Source organism: Apium graveolens, chromosome 4 (genome assembly GCF_009905375.1).
Source record: "Apium graveolens cultivar Ventura chromosome 4, ASM990537v1, whole genome shotgun sequence".
NCBI lineage: Eukaryota > Viridiplantae > Streptophyta > Magnoliopsida > Apiales > Apiaceae > Apium > Apium graveolens.
Window position 1 is genome coordinate 91,242,532 of NC_133650.1, and position 22,131 is coordinate 91,264,662.

A 22,131-nucleotide genomic window follows, 5' to 3' on the forward strand; every position below is an offset into this window, starting at 1 on the left:
GCTTTAAAATCATGGTTCGGGTCGTTAAACGTTTGAAATGAAAGCGATGAATGCAAAAATAAAATATCTGAAAAATATCTTAAAAATACATAAATGACACAGAATGCACGTAACACGTAACAATTAGGATTTGACAGATAATTACACATAAATGACACATTAATACACATAATTTATTATAATTATGATATCATACAGACGTAAATTTCCCAGTCTTTACATCTGATTTCTCAAGACATATGTTTTGTTGGACTGTTTTGAAAACAATCCAAACATCCCTGTTGAAATGATCACAAGAGTTGCAGCAGCTTAAAGAAACATCGGTGTGACGGCCTCAACCCCGGGGTTAGGGCTGTCATCACCAAAATATAACAAACTACGAATATAAACTACTAATTAAACTTTATTATATAAACACGACCCCAAACCAGGATCCGATACAGGTCCAAGTATTATTTAGGTTACAGCACAACATCTAATTTATTCCAAAACCCGACACTCTAACTTATTACAGCAACTCATCAGACCTCAGGGTCTGATACAAACTACCTCAGAGGAGCCGGGATCGGAGGGGGCTGACACTCTATTCTGCCCTGGCCTTCCTGACATCTGCAATAAATAGATACAAAACAAGCTGCAAGGGTGAGCAATCAATTGCTCAACAGTACCACTATATGAATAACAAGTAAAACACTGTATATAAAACGGTATATGAACAGATATCATAACTCGTTTATGAAAAAAAGTAAAACAGGTACAAACTGGATATCAAAACTAGCATACTCTAAAAAACAATATCATCTGTAGTGTGCTGTATAAAAAATACCAGAGCCAAATTTTAGCATGCTATTTCCTTTCCAAAACCACTGTCCCTTTACAGGAACCATAAATCATCTGTCCCGTTACGGGGACCACAAAACCGTTTGTTCAGTTACGGGAACCACTAAACCAAAATCAGATATATAACTAGACGAATCCTAGGGACAGCTGATCAGTCTATCCCACCACAATACTGTTCCGGAACTCAGAGACTAGCTAGGTCTCTGCCACACTGGACTAAGCGGTTTAAATAGGGCGCGCAACCGACTTAGCCTCTTACGCAAACCCGCTGGGCCGTTATGGGCCTCTTATGCAACCATCCAATATCTGATCCGTTTTTATCTAGTTTTCAAAATCAATTACACCTATCTCTTTTTAAATAGTTATCTCACAACACACATTATAAAATCTTTCCAATTTAATCACAATCTAGAGATAGACATTTTCAGAAGTTACTTTTTCCCCAAAACATCAGTTAATAAAACATATTAAAATACGGAGAATACGTAACTTAAAACGTTATATTCCAGTACGTAAATTAAATTAACAATTATTCATATATACTGAACCGTAAAAGATTTGTTCAGGGGTACTTGCCTTGCGAAGCTTTACACTAACACTGACCCGGCTTTAACCCGACTTCAACTACTGGGTCCTTCGACTCGAACCTATAGAATTGAAACAACCTAGGTTAAACGATCAGTTATGCTTGACTTATCCTCATTAAACTAATTACCCGACGATACGATTCCCGACTCGTATATATTCGTATAATAGTAATATAAATGTAATAATGGTACACGTAACAATTAAGGTTCGATTTGTATTTAAAAGTAATTTATAGAAAATTTGGACAGCGACTCCTATATTTATAGACCTACCCATCGAAATATCAATCGACGTCATAACCCAACAAATCACAATTCGCAAATCACAATTCAAAACGACTCGTCCCACAATATTCATTTATGTTTAAAAATAATTTTATACAAATCGTTTTATTTATTGGAAATATTTAGGACTCAGATACGGCTCATCACCGTTCACCGTCCGCTCGTAAAAATTCATCGCGGACGGCGGCAAAATTTTTGGGGCACTCGATTACCCGAATTCCGAAGCGAAAATTTCACCGATTACAAAATAATTTTCCTCGCACAAAATTATATTTTTATCACGGATATTAATCATTTAATTTCCTGCAGAAAAAGGAAATATAAATTAGAATTTAACCACCAAGCCCACTGCTCCAATACGGCCCAACAGAAGCAAACCAGCACAGACCAAAAGAAACATCACAGAGAACACAGGGGCACACATTCGGCCACGCGCCGCCCAACCCACACACACACTTGTAACACACACATGCACAATCACACACCCACACACATAATCATATATATATATATATACATACGTATACATACGAAGCAAAACTGAAAAGGCACGAGACCAACCAAAAAAAGAGATGGCCGGAAAACGGCGAGCGGCGGCGGGAAGCTGTGAAACAGAGAGGAGGAGAGGAAAGAGATGGGAAGAGAGAAAGAGACAGAAATATTAAAGGAGAGAGATGAGAGAACCTAGAGAGAGCAGAGATGTTGTGACAAACGAGAGAGGAGGAGAAAATGAAAAGGGAAACAGGTTGTTAAACAATTGCTACTAGGATGCGTGTCCAAAAATAAAGGAGACGTGGCTATTTTCTTTGAATTAGACTGAATTATACGCTGAATTATAAAATTAACGATACATATCGCGCGTGAAAATAAATCAGAAAAATTCTAAAATAGTGTTAAATAATGGCAAATAATTTGAAGTTACTAAAATAAAATTTTCATAATTTTTAAAGCATTTTACAAACACAACTTATACCCGCATTTAAGGAGTAAACAAAACAACGCGCGAGTAAAATTAATCCCAAAAATTACCAAAATAATTTTAAAATTTTCAGAATATTATGAACTTAATAAAATATGAGTTTCATGATTTTTGAAGAATCCTGGAATTAAATATGGATTTTACCAATAAACACAATCAGAAAATCATTTAAAAATAAATAATTAGCAAAATATTGATTTGTAAATTTTATAAAATCCCAAAAATAATTATTGAAATTATAAAATCATAAAAACAATTTTAAAGATAATCCAAATATTTTTAAAAATAATTTTACCATAAAATTACTTTTAAAGGCGAAATATAACTCATATGGTGCCACAAACAATTATACGAACAATCCACACATCCCAACAATCACATATAAATAATAAAAAAAATGAAAAATAGTGATCAAAATTAATATACAATTCTTTATTTAATTAATTACGCAATAATTACACATTTAAATACCACAAAATATACGAGTCGTTATATCCTTCCCCCTTAAAAAGATTTTGTCCTCAGAATCTTAACTAATTAAACAAGTAAGGATATTTGTCAAATATATCTGACTCTAACTCCCAGGTAGACTCTTCTACCCTAGGATTTCTCCAAAGTACTTTAACTATAGGAATAGATTCATTTCTAAGCACACGTTCCTTACGATCTAATATCTGGATTAGCCGTTCCACATAGGACAAATCTGATTGAAGCTCGATCGGTTCATACTTAATTATTTGGTTTGAATCAGGGATATACGGCTTCAACATGGATACGTGGAACATATTATAAATATGCTGTAACTGTGGTGTTAATGCTATCTCGTACGCGACTTTCCCTATTTTCTTCAAGACTTTAAATTGGACTAAGTTTACCTTTCTGTCCAAATCGAACTAACCCTTTTCATGGTAACACCTTTAGCAATACCAGTGACCCTATCTCAAAATTCATGTCCTTTCGATGTAAATCTGCATTCTTCCTCTGTCTGTCTTGGGCGACTTCCAATATTTTCTGAATTAATACCACTACATCTCTAGTCTGCTGCTCTAACTCAGGTCCTAACACTTTCTTTTCTCCTACTTCATCCCAATACAAGGGTGATCTGCATTTACGTCAATATAAGGCTTCGTAGGGTGGCATTCTGATGCTAGCATGGTAGCTATTGTTATAAGAAAACTCAATCAACGGTAGATGATCATCCCAGTTTCCCTTGAAATCCAAAGCACAAACCCTTAACATATCTTCTATTATCTGAATAGTTCTCTCACTTTGGCCATCTGTCTGAGGATGATAAGCAGTGCTCATATTCAACTTAGTTCCTAAACACTCTTGAAACTTGGTACAAAATCTTGAGTTGAATCTTGGGTCTCGGTCTAATACGATGGACACAGGAACTCCATGCTTGGTTACTATCTCATCCAAATACATTTTAACCAACTTTTCCAAAGAATATCTCTCGTTAACAGGGAGGAAATGTGCTAACTTGGTCAATCTGTCAATGATTACCCAAATAACATCATGATTCAACTTTGTCTTTGGCGATCCTACCACAAAATCCATTACAATCTCTTCACATTTCCACTGCGGAATCTCTAAGGGTTGCAACAATCCACTTGGCTTTTAGTGTTCTGCCTTTACCGTCTGACATACGTGATATTTGCTGACCCAACCCGCAATCTCCTTCTTCATTCCTGGCCACCAGAAGTTCTTCTTTAAGTCTTGATACATTTTGGTACTTCCCGGATGAATAGAGAATCTAGAATTGTGAGCTTCCCTCAAAACCTCATTTTTAAATTCGCTTACATTGGGAATCCATATTCTTGAAGAAAATCTAAATATACCTTTGCTATCCTTTTGAGTGCAAACTTCTTCTCCCATCAAATCTTCAAATCCTTTATTCATAACTTCCTCTTGACAATTTCGTATTCTTTCCATTAATTATGGATGAAAAGTGATTTCATACAAATACTCTTTGTTGCTTTCTGGAACTCGAACTTTAATTTCCAGCTTTTCCAATTCCCTTGCGAGTCCTTCAGAAACTTTGATCTCATTTAATCTTTCCTTCCTGCTTAGGGCATCTGCCACCACATTAGCTTTTCCTGGGTGATAGTTGATGGAACAATCGTAATCCTTGATCAGCTCCAACCATCTTCGTTGTCTCATATTTAAGTCCTTTTGGGTGAATATATATTTTAAGCTTTTATGATCCGTATAGATGTCACACTTTTCTCCGTATAAATAATGCCTCCACAGCTTTAACGCGAATATTATCGCTGCCAACTCCAAGTCATGCACGGGATACTTCTGTTCATGGGGTTTTAACTGCCTGGACGCATATGCAATAACCTTATAATGCTGCATTAACACACAGCCTAATCCTTTCATAGAGGCGTCACTGTAGATCACAAAAACCTTGTTTAATCTGGTAATGCTAACATTGGTGTTGTCACTAACCTCCTTTTCAACTCGTGGAAACTTTCTTCACATTTCTCGGTCCAAACGAATCTTTCATTTTTCCTGGTCAGCTTGGTCAATGGAGTTACAATCTTGGCAAAGTCTTTCACAAATCTTCGATAGTAGCCTGCTAATCCAAGAAAACTTCTAACTTCTGTCGGAGTCTTCGTCTGTTCCCATCTAGATACAACTTCAATCTTTACAGGATCCACTTTAATACCATCCTTACTCACTATATGACCCAAAACTGAACCTCCTCTAACCAAAATTCACATTTCAAAAATTTAGCGTATAACTGCTTTTCCCTTAGCCTTTGCAGAGAAATCCTTAGGTGTTCGGCATGGTCGTATTTGGTCTTTGAATAGATGAGGATGTCATCAATAAATACAATAACAAACTTATCCAGATACTCCTTATACACCCGGTTCATTAAATCCATAAAAGCTGCTGGTGCATTAGTCAATCCAAATGACATCACTAAGAACTCGTAATGGCCATACCTGGTTCAAAATACAGTCTTCGGTATATCTTCAGGCTTGATCTTCAATTGGTGATAGCCCGATCTTAAGTCGATCTTCAAAAAACAACATGCTCTTTTAAGCTGGTCAAACAAATCATCAATCCTGGGTAGGGGTACTTATTCTTGATGGTTAACTTGTTCAGTTCCCGATAATCAATACACAATCTCATGCTTCCGTCTTTCTTCTTCACAAATAACACTGGTGCGCCCCACGGGGATACACTTGGTATAATTACCCCTTTATCCAAAAGTTCTTGAAGTTGTTTAGCTAGCTCTTTCATCTCCATTGAGGCCATATGATAGGGATCCTTTGAAACTGGTTATGCTTCCAGAATTAGGTCAATAGAAAACTCAATCTCACGATCGGGTGGTAATCTTGGCAATTCGTCTGGAAAAACATATGAAAATTCACTAATTACTGGAATCTCATCAAACTGGGTGCCTTTTTCTCAGTGTCCACGACATGGGCTAAGTATGCCTCACATCCTTATCTCAACAGTTTTCTTGCTTCCAGTACCGAGATAAATTTCTTTTCCTGCTTCTGTCCTTGGTAAGTTACTCTAACATTATCTTCTGTATACAACACAATTTTATTTTTCTTACAATCAATATCTGCCGTATGTTGAGACAACCAATCCATTCCTAAAATCACATCAAATTCTCCTAGCTCAAAGGGTATTAGGTTTACTGAAAAGGAATGCCCACAGATTTCTAATTGACACCTAGGGAAAAATTGGCTTACTGAAACTTTATCTTGGTTGGCCACTTCTATAGTCAAGGGCTCAGCTAAATCTTCCAACATCAAATCCATATTACGTACACACTCTTTAGATATAAAAGACTTAGATGCTACTGATTCAAACAATACTTTAACAGGAACGAAATTAAGAGAAAGCGTACCCGCAACCACATCCGAATCCTGAGCATTAGATCTCTTGGTCATCTTGAAGGTTCTGGCTCTTACTGTGCTGGTTGCCGGTCCTTGAGATACACTACCTCCTATGCTGCCCTGAGTAGCAACCTTGCAATTTCTGTCAATGTGCCCAACCTTACCACACTTAAAGCAGGTAACTCTGAGGTTTCCTGAATTACATTCTGACGCATAATGTCCTTTTTATCACACTTAAAACACTGGACACCCGTTCTGCATTGACCACTATGCTTCTTACCACATGACTTACATTCCACAGTTGGATTGGTTGACTGAGCTGAGGCAGAAGCAACTGAGTTGACACCGGAACTCGTCTGGGAAAAACCTTGTCTGCTAAATCTCTTGCTTCAATTCCAACCAAATTTCCTTGGGAACTTCTGACTGGACTCTTCCCGATCTGCCTTATCAGCACCACTTTTAAACTTCCTCTTCTTATCACTTCTCTCCTTGGAGGCCAACTTCTGATCACTTTCAATTACTAGGGCGGCCTGAACTATAGAAGTATACGTCTTGATCTGCAGGGCCACCACTCTACTACAAACTTCAGGCTTCAGTCCTTGTTGAAACCTCCTAGCTTTCTGAATTTTAGTATTCACATACCTAGGGGCTAGTCGGGCCAATTCCGTAAACTTGGCCTCATACTCAGCCACACTCTTCTCTCCTTATTTCAACTCCAAAAACTCTACTTCGAACTAACTCTGTAAGCAATCCGAAAAGTACTTCTCTAGAAACAATTCTGTAAATCTGGTCCAAGAGATAGGACCCTCTCCTTCTAGTGCACTCGTGGATTCCTACCAAAAATTTGCTTCACCCTTGAGGAAGTAACTAGCATAATCCGTCTTAAAATCATCACTAACCTGAATGAGGGTGAAGGCTTTCTCCATTTCCTTAAGCCAAACCCTAGCAGCAATTGGGTCTACCTCGCCTTTAAACTCTGGGGGTTTGACTGACTGAAATGACTTGAAACTAACAATTTGGTTTGGCTTTCTCGGCCGGGGTTGCTGTTGAAGCTGCAACTGCTGTTGGATTTGTTGGTGCTGTTGTTGTATGGATTGTTGTTGTTGTTGCTGCTGTTGCAAAAATTGTTATTGCTGCTGCTGGAATTGTTCTTGCTGCTAAGCCATCTGATTAGACTGTTGGCACAGCAAATCTAGTAATCCATCCATGGCTGGGCCCCCATCAGAGTTCCTACTGGAGGAATTGGACGAAATATTCTTTTTGGGAGGCATTATCCTGAAATACAATAAAAAGGTTTTATATGAAAATTGTGCCCCCGGGTAACAACATTTTATGAATCAGGAGAATGCTGTCACAATAAAATATTCCCTTCCTTGTTTACTTGGGTTCCATCCATGATGCATAACTAAATTTAACAAAATCAGCAACAAATACAACAATAACAGTAACAGTAATAACAACAGTGTAACGAAAATAAAACCAACAACAACAATGTAATAGAAAGAACTATAGTATAACAACAGTACAAATCCATCCAACAACTACAGCATAACACTCAAAATAAACTGATTACACAACAAAATTGGTTGTCATAGCAGCCTCTGCCTAATACAAGCTACAGCAACATAATATACATATATAAAGGAAACACCTACAGAACTCCTATAACCAACTCCGAGCTCTGCATCTCACTACAAAAACTCTGATCTAACCACTTCCACTGCCACCGATAGATTCTAGCTCAAATACCAACCAGTTCACGAGATCCTGATACTAAACAGCTATAAACTCGGAGCTAATGAAATGGTCAATGGTCCGAGCTCTCTCTAAAGCAGCCTGAGTCAAGAATCGCACTCACTCCCGAACATCGGGTGAAAGGGAAGGGATGCATTGAAAAGGTCCAAACGGTATCTGGTCAAGCTGTGCCACTAACTCTGGGCTCTGCTCTCTGATAAAAGTCTCGTTCACCGCTCGGTGAACATGGTAGGGGATCGGGGAAGATGCACCTGAAGGAACGGATGGAGGGACAGGTGGGCTCGAGGTGGAAGAACTGGGACCGCACCCTGGAGGGAAATCCCTAACAGAAGATACTGACCGTCGTACCCAACAAGGAAGGGCACTAGGTCTTGACACGCCTCTCGGAGCAAATGAGGGAACTGGTGGGGGAGACATGGGAGTCTCCTCAACTATGACATCCAGAGTCCTCTCAGAGTCTTAATCATCTGAATCTGACATGTTCTCCCGAGATGGAGAACTGGAAATCACTATGGGCCACTGCCAACAATATAAATATACAGGGAAGATACAACAAGGTTAAGGCAAGTCTATTAAAATATTAGTAGATGCCATGGTAATGCCGTCGGAACCCTCGACTGACACTTAGGGTTGCTCCTCTAAATGTGTTGTTGACTCACACTTTAGGACACAATTCCTATACCTTTCTAACTCAATCCATAACCTAAATCAGGGACTTGAACCTGTATCTCTGATACCAACTTTGACGACCTCAACCCCGGGGTCAGGGGCTGACGTCACCAAAATATAGCAAACTACGAATATAAACTACTAATTAAACTTTATTATATAAACACAACCCCAAACCAGGATCCGATACAGGTCCAAGTATTATTTAAGTTACAACACAATATCTAATTTATTCCACAACCCGATACTCTAACTTATTACAACAACTCATCAGACCTCAGGGTCTGATACAAACTACCTCAGAGGAGCCGGGACCGAAGGGGGCTGACACTCTATTCTGCGCTGGTCTTCTAGACATCTGCAATAAATAGATACAAAACAAGCTGCAAGGGTGAACAATTAATTGCTCAAAAGTACCACTATATGAATAACAACTAAAACCGTGTATATAAAACGGTATAGGAACATATATCATAACTCGTTTATGAAAATAAGTAAAACAGGTACAAACTGGATATCAAAACTACCATGCTCTAAAAAAACAATATCATTTGTAGTGTGCCGTGTAAAAAAATACAAGATCCAAATTTTAGCATGCTATTTCCTTTCCAAAACCATTGTCCCTTTACAGGAACCATAAATCATTTGTCCCATTACGGGGACCACAAAATCGTTTGTTCCGTTACGGGAACCACTAAACCAAAATAAGATATATAACTGGACGAATCCTAGGGACAGCTGATCAGTCTATCACACCATAATACTGTTCCATAACTCAGAGACTAGCTAGGTCTCTGCCACGATGGACTAAGCGGTTTAAATGGGCGTGCAACCGACTTAGCCTCTTACGCAAACCCGCTAGGCCGTTACAGGCCTCTTACGCAACCATCCAATATCTAATCCATTTTTATCCAGTATTCAAAATCAGTTACACCTATCTCTTTTTAAATAGTTATCTCACAACACACATTCTAAAATCATTCCAATTTAATCATAATCTAGAGATAGGCATTTTTAAAAGTTACTTTTTCCCCAAAACATCAGTTAATAAAACATATTTAAATAAGGGGAATACGTAACTTAAAACGTATTGTTCCAGTACTTAAAATAAATCAACAATTATTCATATATACTGAACCGTAAAAGAGTTGTTCAGGGGTACTTGCCTTGCAAAACTTTACACTAACACCGACTCGACTTTAACCCGACTTCAACTACTGGGTCCTTCGACTCGAACCTACAGAATCGAAACAACCTACGTTAAATGACCAGTTATGCTATACTTATCTTTGCTAAACTAATTACCCAACGATACGATTCCCGACTCGTACACATTCGTATCATAATAATATACATGTAATAATGGTACACGTAACAATCAAGGTTTAATTTGTATTTAAAAGTAATTTTTAGAAAATTTGGAAAGCGACTCCTCTATTTATAGACCTACCCGTCGAAACATCGATCGACGTCATAACCCAACAAATCACAATATTCATTTATGTTCAAAAATAATTTTATACGAATTGTTTTATTAATTTTAAATATTTAGGACTCAGATACGGGTCATCACCGTCCACCGTCCGCTCGTAAAAATTCATCGCGGACGGCGGCAAAATTTTCGGGGCACTCGATTACTCGAATTCCAACGCGAAAATTTCACCAATTACAAAATAATTTTCCTCGCACAAAATTATATTTTAATAATGAATATTAATCATTTAATTTCCTGCAGAAAAAGGAATATAAATTAGAATTTAACCACTAAGCCCACGACTCCAATTCGGCCCAACAAGGCCCAATAAAAGCAAACCAGCACAGACTAACAGAAACATCACAGAGAACACAGGGGCACACATGCGGCCACGCGCCGCCCAACCCACACACACACACTTGTAACACACACATGCACAATCACACACCAATACACATAATCATATATATACATACGTATACATACGAAGCAAAACTGAAAAAGCACGAGACCAACCGAAAAAAGAGACGGCCGGAAAATGGCGAGCGGTAGCGGGAAGCCGTGAAACAGAGGGGAGGAGAGGAAAGAGATGGGAAAAGAGAAAGAGACATAAAGATTAAAGGAGAGAGATGAGAGAACCTAGAGAGAGAGAGCAGAGATGTGTGTGACAAACGAGAGAGGAGGAGAAAATGAAAAGGGGAACAAGCTGTTAAACAATTGCTACTAGGCCGCGTGTCCAAAACTAAAGGACACGTGGGTATTTTCTTTGAATTAGATTGAATTATACGCTGAATTATAAAATTAACGATACATATCGCGCACGAAAATAACTCAGAAAAATTCTAAAATAGTCTTAAATAATCACAAATAATTTGAAATTACTAAAATAAAAATTTTATAATTTTTAAAGCATTTTACAAACACAATTTATACCCGCATTTAACGAGTAAACGAAACAACGCGCGAGTAAGATTAATCCCGAAAATTACCAAAATATTTTTAAAATTTTCAGAATATTATGAACTTAATAAAATATGAGTTTCATGATTTTTGAAGAATCCTGGAATTAAATATGGATTTTACCAATACACACAATCTAGAAAATCATTTAAAAATAAATAATTAGAAAAATATTGATTTGTAAATTTTATAAAATCCCAAAAATAATTATTGAAATTATATAATTATAATTTTTTTTAAAGATTATCCAAATATTTTTTAAAATAATTTTACCATAAAATTACTTTTAAAGGCGAAACATAAGTCATATGGTGCCACAAACAATTATACGAACAATCCACACATCCTAACAATCACATATAAATAATAAAAAAATGAAACACAGAGATCAAAATTAATATAAAATTCTTTATTGAATTAATTACACAATAATTACACATTTAAATATCACAAAATATACGAGTCGTTATAATCGGTCTTGACAGAATTATTTAAAAAGATCCTGCAAAATATTCACTTAAATATTTGGAGCAAATCAACAAGGAAAAGAGAGCTATGGATAAATTGTATAATGTTACTGACTCAGACATGTTTAAATCTATAATAAATAGTGAAACTGCAAAGGAAGTGTGAGACACTATTCAAACTCTATCTGAAAGGTCATATCAAGTCAGAGAAAACAAAATACAGTTGTTGATTCAATTTTATAAATATTTTTATTTTATACATGGTAAATGTTTGAGTGAAACATTCAATAGATTTAAGAGTTGTTGACTGGCTTGAAGCTGCATGGAAGAATATATCATAGCAAAGATTCAAATATGAAATTTTTGACAGCTCTTTTAAAGAAATGGAAAACAACTATTATATCATTCAAAAACTCTTATGAGTACAAGGACTACACTCTTGATAGATTTTATGGATTTTTAATATTCTCCTTTTTCAGCCGAAGGTTCATAATCAACTTTCTCTTTATCATCATTGCTAGAATCAAAGTTTAGTCCAGTTGGAGTGATATCCTTCTTCTACGACTTTGACTTTTTTCCGTCATTTGTGGATCTTTTCAAACCTTTTCCCAAAAGTTTCAAGCTTTCCCCCATATTTAGAGGTGTTCCGGTATGTCTTTATTGATGACATTTCGTTCATCATTTCTCTTGCATTCATCATCATCTCGGGACGACGGTTTGTTACTTCCGGAGCTATTTTTCTGCCATTTTTCCTCCAAAAATGACAAGTTTCAATCCCCTCCTTTGTCTGCTAGTTGTTGCAGGAGGATTTTTTTACATAAAAATAGGAGAGCGTTATTGGAATAACGCTAGTGAATGCAAAACCAAGTAGCTACCCGGGTAGGCTCATAACTAGGTTTATCGAAGAACATGGTGTATGGTTTCCGGGAGAAATGGACTGAATTTATGGAATTAGAGCACAAGGACCTTACAACTCGGTGAAATAATCTACATGAGAGTAAAATGCTCTAGAAGTAGTATAAATGTGTGTGATTACCAAAAGATCCCCAAAAACTACATACATACCTCTATTATATGAGATAAAGTCCAATGTAGTTCTTGATAATTATCATAAAATCATGTATATCCCTTTTCCGGTGAGATAACAGTTTGATTAATGATCAAACTGTTATATAGAGTTTTCTACACATTCACATGATGTATATATATTATGATGATACTAGAACATTATGTTTTGCCATGACTGATTAGTATGCGATTTGTATGTTATGCTTGATATTTGGTTTATATATAATGATATAAACTGTTGGATAGATGATGTATGGACATGATCTGTTAAACAGGGAATGATTAGTATGTATATGATATATGCTTTTGAAACTGCATATCATGTAATAATAGTGCCAAAGACTGGAAAATATATGATCTGTATCTCCGAAATTGGTGATTTCTGAATAAGACTGGTCTTCTTTTTCGAGCTCGACCTCAGATCACCTCGACCCCAGCCTGGGGCTGCCGCCCTCGGACCCTCGCCCGGGGGCTGCTACCCCCGGACCCCGCCCGGGGGCTGCCGCCCCAAGCCCTGCCCGGGGCTGCCGCCCTCGGAACCCTGCTATATTTTTCAAGTTCTTTATTTATTTACTTGAGCATGGTGCTCGTTATGGCGTTAAGACCTTTAGATTAAAGTTTATGGTTTTTATTTTATAAATATGACTTGCATGTCATTTTCATTATTCTTAAAACTGTTAAACCTCGAATGTACTCGAGTTTTCTTCTGTAAGTACATTAGTATAGGTTGTTCCAATATAATGTACTTCTAGAAGGGGTGATCCAAGAGGGGGGGGAAACTATGAAGACAAGAAGAATGAAGACTTGTAATTATATTTATATTTTTCACCATAGATTGACCTTGATCCTTTCATTAGCTTGAAAGGTTCACATAGGATAAATGCCATAACCAAGCACGTTTACATACCGTACTTTACATATTGATGTATGAATGTGTAGAACAATTAATGATGCATGCTTTAATTAGATTAATCATGCATGAATGTATGTTTTAGATACGTCACCCATGCCATGCCTTCTAAACAAGATAAAATATGTAAGGACTTAAGATTTTAAAATTTACAAATAATTATGAGATTCTCGTGTTTATGAAACACAGAATAAAATACGAATCTTATTTACTTCCGACATGGGGCGATTTTGTCAAAAATGGGTTCATTGAACTTGTAGGTTGTGGGTTTTAAGCGAGACTGATGTGACTCCCTCATTACCTGGAAATCAAACCATTGACGAGTATTGATTTGAAGTATTTTATTCAAGGAAAAAATGGGAATCTCTTTATATTGGATCATGATCATTTTAATACTAACAAAACCCTAATGTTTATATTAAGTTGTTTAAATTCCTGCCAATATGTCCAACGCGTTAACCCCTAGATCGATAAGAAGTGGGTTCACCAGTGCGAAATACTCCCATCTATCGTGGGAAGGCGTGTTGAAGTATATGATACTTTTTAGACCTTTGGGTTTGACTTAACTAAGTTACCACAATAGGATTGTGAACTTAGATGCATAGAGTTTGGCGAGATTTATTGGATAAGTACGAACAAATATTGTTCCACTAAACTATCCACGAGTTATTTAGTTGATATAATTGACAAATATTGTCTACCTAAATAATCTTGTTTTGGGAGAAAAGCCAAAGCTGACCTAAGATATGATGAAATATGGATCTTGGCTCACTAGAAAGTATATAGAAGATATTCTTTCCGAATTAATAGTTAGGGCTATTAATTTGATCAAAATAGTGGGAGATATATATTTTGAATATATATGAATAATCACTTGAACATAATTTAATAATCATCTATAGAATAATTTATCTTATGAATTTTAAACATTGTAGATTTCAAATGGCAAACAATTCAAATAACTTCTCTGTACGATCAGTCCTTGAGAAGGACAAGCTGACAGGAATAAACTTCCTTGACTGGCAGAAGAACTTGATGATTGTTCTCAAACAAGAGTGCATGCTCTATAAAATAGATATTCCTTGCCCTAAAGGATCATTATGTGCTTAACATACTATTTATCAGAACATATCGATGATGACACAGATGTTCAATGTCTAATGTTAGCGACCATGGGTGCTGAACTTCATAAACAACATGAGAATATGGATTCTTTTGACATGATTGAGCACCTTCAACGTATGTTAGAAGGACGGGCTCGTCAGGAGAGGTTTAATACTTTCAAATCGTTGAATGCATGTAATCAAGGAGAACGTGATCCGCTTGAACCATATGTTCTAAGGATGATGGGTATATTAAGTACCTTGCCAAATTGGGTGCCCGAATTGCTATGGAGCGCCAGATTGATCTAATTTTGCAATCTTTAAACAACAGCTATTATTAATTTGTGATAAATTACAATATGAATGAGATAAATAAGAACCCCACCAAATTGTTGGCAATGTTAAAAACTGTTGAGACCAATATTTAGAAGGCGTTCCCTGCTCCCATGTTGATGGTGAATAAGGGGAAGGACAAAGGAAATGGTACATGGAAAGGCAAAATGAAGATGGGATCTAAATCTAATGTCAATCTGAAACCTGATCCGACCAAGGCTTTAAAGCCTAAAGGTGGTGTTTAAAAGGTTGGTGATTGTCACCATTACAAGAAACCAGGTCATTGGAAAAGGAACTGTCATGCTTATTTGAAAGATCTGAAAAAGAAGAAGAAGACTGTTGTTGCCACTTCTGATTCAGGTATATATGTTATAGAATTCAATTTGTCTACTTCTACATCTTGGGTGTTAAATACTGGATGTGGTTCTCATATTTGTATAAATGTACAGGAACTGCAGGGAAGTACGACAATGGCAAAGGGAGAAGTCCACCTACGTGTTGGCAATGGAGCAAAGGTTGCTGCTTTAGCTGTAGGGACTTATCATTTATTGTTTCCCACCTGGCTTGTTTTAGAACTAGATAACTGTTTTTACGTGTCTACGATTTGCAGAAACATTATTTATTTTTCTTTTTTAGACAAGAAAGGTTTTTCATTTTTGATTCAGGACAATAGATGTTCCTTTTCATTGAATAATATTAACTATGGGGTTGCACATTTATTTATTGGTTTATATATTCTTGATTTAGATACTCCTGTCTATAACATAAATAATGATAATAAATGTATTAAGACGATAGATTCAAATCAAACATACCTCTGGCATTGTCATTTAGGTCACATAAATGAGAAACGCATTTCCAAATTACATCAAGATGGTTACTAGGATAAGTTTGATTTTGAATTATATGAAGAATGCAAATCTTGTCTCATTGGCAAAATGGCTAAAGCTCCTTTTACCGGATAAGGTGAAAGGGCCACCGAACGATTAGGACTTATACATAGTGATGTTTGTGGTCCAATGCGTATGATGGCAAGGGGTGGCTTTTACTACTTCATTACGTTTAGTGATGATTTCAGTAGATATGGATATGTGTACCTTTTGAAGAACAAATCCGATTCTTTTGAAAAGTTCAAAGACTTCAAGGCCGAAGTCGAAAAGAAAACATGGGAAAGTATAAAAGTTCTACGATCAGATCATGGAGGAGAATACTTAAGCCTCGAGTTTAAAGGTTTCTTGAAGGAGTGTGGTATCGTATCACAGCTTACTCCTCCCGGAATGCCTTAATGGAATGGAGTTTCTGAGAGGAGATTCGTACCTTGTTGGATATGGTGAGATTGATGATGAGTCTAGAAGATCTTCTAATAATTTTCTGGGGTTATACTCTAGAAACGGCTGCATATACACTAAACCGAGTTCCAACTAAATCGGTTCAAAAGAATCCATATGAGATATGGACTGAGAAACATCACAACATGTCATTTATGAAAGTATGGGGATGCGAAGCATTTATGAAACGCTTGGTGTCTGACAAGCTAGGACCAAAATTAGATAAATGTTATTTTGTGGGATATCCTGAAGAAACTAAAGGATATAGTTTCTATAATCCTACCAAGAACAAAGTGTTTGTTGCTCGAACTGCTGTATTTCTTGAAAGAGAGTTACTTTCCAAGAAAAGTAGTGGGAGGACTATAAATCTCGATGAAGATCGAGTTGTACAAAATAACATTGAACCAGAGCAGCATGTACATCAAGATGTTCTGCTCCGGAAACACAAGTTGTTCGTAGAACTAGTAAGGCTCGTCATGAGCCAGAGAGATATTATGGATTTTTTTTTACTCAAGATAATGATGTGATGCTCATAGAAAATGATGAGCCTCTTACCTACGAAGAAGCTATGAATAGTACAGACTCCGAGAGATTTCTAGAGGCCATGAAATCCGAGATGGAATCCATATATCAAAATAAAGTATGGACTTTAGTTATCCACATGAAGGGGTAAAACTTATAGGGTGGAAGTGGGTTTTAAAAAGAAAACTAACATGGATGGTAAAGTACAAACCTATATAGCGCGACTGGTGGCAAAAGGTTTCAAACAAATTCATAGTATAGACTACGATGAGACTTTTTCACCAGTTGCTATGGTCAAGTCCATCAGGATTTTGCTAGCAATAACTGCTTACTATGACTATGAGATTTAGCAAATGGATGTCAAAACCGATTTCTTAAATGGGAGCTTTGAAGAGAATGTATACATGATACAACCTGAGGGTTTTGTCGAAATGAAGATGAACCATGTGTTTACAAGAAGGTTAGTGGGAGCCATGTGGCATTCCTAGTACTATATGTAGGTAACATATTATTAATAGGGAATGATGTACCTTCTCTATAGGATGTTAAGTCTTGGTTGGGAAATAGTTTTTTGATGAAGGACTTAGGCGATGCTACCTATATATTAGGGATCAAGATCTATATAGATAGATCAAGGAAGTTAATCAACATAAATCAGAGTACATACATTGACAAAGTATTGCATCATTTTAGGATGCAAGAGGCAAAAAGAGGATATGTCCCAATGTCTCATGAGATATGGATCTCAAAAGATTAATGCCCTAAATCATTAGATGATAAGGGTTGTATGAGAAAAGTTCCATATACTTTGGTAATTAGATCTATAATGTATGCGAAGATATATACTCATCGTGATATGTCGTATGCCTTGATCATGACGAGCATATACCAGTCTAATCTAGGTAAGGGTCACTGAATAGCTGTCAAAAATATTCTTAAGTACTTAAAGAGGACTAAAGATTCATTCTTGGTGTATGGAGGAAATGAGAAGCTAGTTGTAAAGGGTTATATTGATGCTAGCTTCCAGACAGACAGAGACGATTCAGTATCTCAGTCAGGTGTTGTGTTTTGCCTTAATGGAGGTGTTGTAAGCTGGAAGAGTTTAAAGCAAGAGACAGTAGATGATTCCACAACAGAAGTTGAGTATATTACTGCCAGTGAAGCAGCCAAGGAGGCTGTTTGGATCCGGTAAATCATAACGGGACTTGGTGTGGTTCCATCAATCACAGATTCAGTTGATCTTTACTATGATAATAATGGAGCCATTGCGCAGGCTAAAGAACCAAGGTCCCATTACCGGGAAAAGCATATACTTAGGAGATATCACCTTCTTCGAGAGATTAACGAAAGAGGAGATAAACATATATGTAAAGTGCATACTGATGATAATGTTGCAGACCCACTGCTTTTTTACAGCAAAAGCACGATGGTCATACTAGTTCCATGTGTATTAGATACATGGGTGATTCGCTCTAGTGCAAGTGGGAGATTGTTAGTGTGTGTGCCCTAGAGACAACACTATTATGTTTAAGTTATAAGACATTTGGATTATTAATTATGATTCAATGGACTATTCTTTAAAAATTTATTATATCTTTATTTTTTTGATAAAATGTTAGATTAATATATATCCTTGGAATATGATATTTAAATCTATATCTCTAAGTACGTGACTTAGAAATGAGATAATGAGAATAGTATTGATAATCATAAAGGTCCTTAGTCAAGTTTTATTGTTAAGGGACAATAATAAATACAGAGACTATTATGTTTGTTGACTGATGATCACATCTCATTGATCATAGGTATGGTGATACTAAAGTCAAAACACAGGCACATGTATTAGATATATGGTGTTGTATTGACCCGTTGTGAGATACTACATATTTATAGTGTCATAAGTTCATCTCACAGTGATAATGAGGTATTGTTCCTTAGACCTGAAGATATTATATTTCTATACAAGAATTAATACACTTTGATACTACTGAAGTTATCCTTGACCGGGTAATAATAAAAATTGACATTGGGTATATTATGAATCATATGAGAAATATGGATGATCTAGATAGAATTCAGCCCTCCAATATTAAGGAGTGATATTATGGCTTCTTGATTGAGTAAGACTATAAAATGCATGGTCATGCTCAAATACTGATTTGTTTAATAGTTTACTCATTGATCAAAGAAACAAGGATTAAACATTAACAGAGGATGACACAATGCATGCCTCGAGTTTGATCTATAATATAAGGCTAAAAGGGATTATATTATATTGTACATTATTCATGAAAGGTATAATTAAATCACCAATTATTATTATTACTTGGGTAGCAATTATGTATTACTATATGCCACTCATTGTTTATAATTTTATTATTAGAAAATAAAATTATTACCAATGTAATAATAACCTAAAGGATCACACACAAAGAACATTTAAAACGGAGTGTTATTTAAACTATGAATTTAAATATTTTATTATTGTTAATTCGATTAAATTAATTAAGTGAGACTTGATTAATTATATATATTAGGATTCAAATTTAATAGTAATAAAAACCCAAAATAAGAGTGGGTTGTTTTTAGAAGCCCATTAGGTCTGGGGTTAAGCCTTATTATCTCTCCCTTATATATACATTATGATGTATAGTTTTAGGGTTACTGATGTTATTTCATTTTTAAGAAAAACCCTAGCAACTCTACATTTTAGAGAGGCTAGAAAAAGAGAGAGAGAAAGAGGCAATCTAATCTGCTAGTACAGGCTTCGGTGATTGTTGGACGATCGTACGTCCGTGTGGATATCTTTGGAGAGCAGATCTTTGCGAGAAGGGCTGCTGTGATTCATCAAGATCAAGTCTTCCATTACTATCATACGGAAAGCTTTATTGATATATATGCTCCTATTCTCCATAATTATCCAATCAATATACATAGATCCTGCGGTAGGGATTCAAATTTTTTTTTATTTTGTGAAGCTTTTCCGTTAAGTTTTGTACTCGAATCCCATATGACTTTTCTTATGGGATGCACCAGCCTCATAGTCCAATCTAATATCTATATTAGCACATGGCTTATTCTTTTCATGGTATTGACCAACCAATTGAGATGCATTTTCAATGAATTAGGTTTAAGATCATTTTTCTCAATTTTGTCTTCTAACATAGCTTCTGTAACACCCCCAGATCCGGGGTCGGGGATCCGGGTCGTCACGAGTTCCATTTCCCTTAATAACATCCAATCTTAATAATTACTCAACTACTCTGCACTGTGACCCCACAATAAACACACACACCACACGTTATAGTCTCAGAGATGAACATCCAAAAAAAAATAATCACAAGTCCTTATATTCCACAATTATCTGCCAATACACCTTAAAAGGTTTTCTGACTGAATTTACATTTCTTTGCCATTATTACAATTCATAAATATACATAATCTGATACATCAAAAGTTGAAAGCCTAGCCTATTGGTAGTTCCTACCTCAGCTATGGCGGCATCAGTGCTTCTGGAAAACTGCGGAACGTCTCCTAACCTCTTGCGAATCGGAAGCTTGGTCCGGTTCATCTTGTCTATCTGATGTTGTGTGATGAAAGAAGAAAGAAAGGGTGAGCAGCAAGCCCACCAAAATAATATGTATATTGATTAACAATATATGAGCCTTCTCATAGTACTCATGAAAGTCTTGGTCAAAAGAAATAAACCAAGTTGATATCTTAATGCGATGAAGTCGCAAAATATTCAGTATATATATATATAAATATATACTTTTCAAAATATTGGAAGTCCTCTTCCATGCATAATACACACAGAGTTCCAGTGTATAACTGTATAAAAATACCGTTGCAAGGTGATCTCATATATCTAACCTTGTCTCAACGTTTTTCTGAAAATCTTTGTCATGCATAAGATAATCATTTACTAGATATAAGTTTAAAAAAAATGAAGTTACAAGATACTCCAATATACTTTATATCCACATACTACTTGAACTACCACCGTTCAAGTTATAATCAGTTTCAAAGTTCATCACCCAGATGAGACTACAAGATAAGACTTGAATAGATTCAATCTTTGAAATATCATTATAAATAATGAAGTTACGAGATACTTCATTAAGTCCTGATATATATATCCATATATATATATATATATCTCATACATTTCCTGAAAATCTCTGTCATGTAAAGTATGAACAGAGTTATAATATCCAATGAATTTTGGAAAGGAAAAGAATTTTGGCATAAACCAGATATCTTGCTGATCAGGCAAAGATACCAATAAGTAACCTTTTCTACTAGTAGATGGATGAATCCCCCACCGGTCATCACCCTGGCCACATAAGGACCTTGTGCTGGACCGCCACCCGGCCTCTTACGCGTTGATGGACTGCCACCCAACCACTTACACTTAATAATAGACCGTACCCCGGCCTGTCGCTTATGCCGACTCAATTAGATGGGCTTACTTCCCGAACATTGGGCAAGTAATCAATTCATTTACCAAAACTGCAACCTCGTTGCGAATATAAAATACACCACAGAGCCGGATTCCCCAGGTTTTGAGCGAGTATTTAAATCCCCTTAAAAAAAGAAGATCTTAAATATAAAAATGAGTTTTGGGATCCGCTCTAACTTTAAAAATCATTTTGAAGACTCGAAAACACTTTATAGAGTGTTTGGAGTAAAGCTGATTTAATGAAGTAAATCAGTCCCCAGAATATTTAGAAAATGACTGAATATTATTATTTAAATAATATTCCCATAAAGAATAATCTTTATAAAAATAATTGAAGTAGAAGTATTAAAACTTATACTTGAAACGAGTATTAAATAACCAAAGATATACTTATATGAAAGTATTATCTTTATTTGAATAATCGAAAATAAGTTTGATTATTGACATCTTATTCTTTAATAAAATAAAGAATATACCTCAGCAAATAATCGGAGTCATAGATCCTCAAATGAATATTCAAATAATA

The 22,131-nt window shown here is 36.0% G+C and overlaps 1 protein-coding gene across 1 annotated transcript; it reads right to left on the minus strand.

Moving 5' to 3' along the window:
- Nucleotides 1-6,152: 6,152 nt before the first annotated feature.
- Nucleotides 6,153-7,480, minus strand: LOC141718734 (uncharacterized). Its single transcript, XM_074521118.1, has 3 exons — nucleotides 7,454-7,480; nucleotides 6,979-7,174; nucleotides 6,153-6,748 (listed from the first exon to the last, which is right to left on the minus strand). Exons 1-3 carry the CDS (start codon nucleotides 7,478-7,480, stop codon nucleotides 6,153-6,155), a joined length of 819 nt encoding a protein of 272 aa, XP_074377219.1.
- Nucleotides 7,481-22,131: the final 14,651 nt, after the last annotated feature.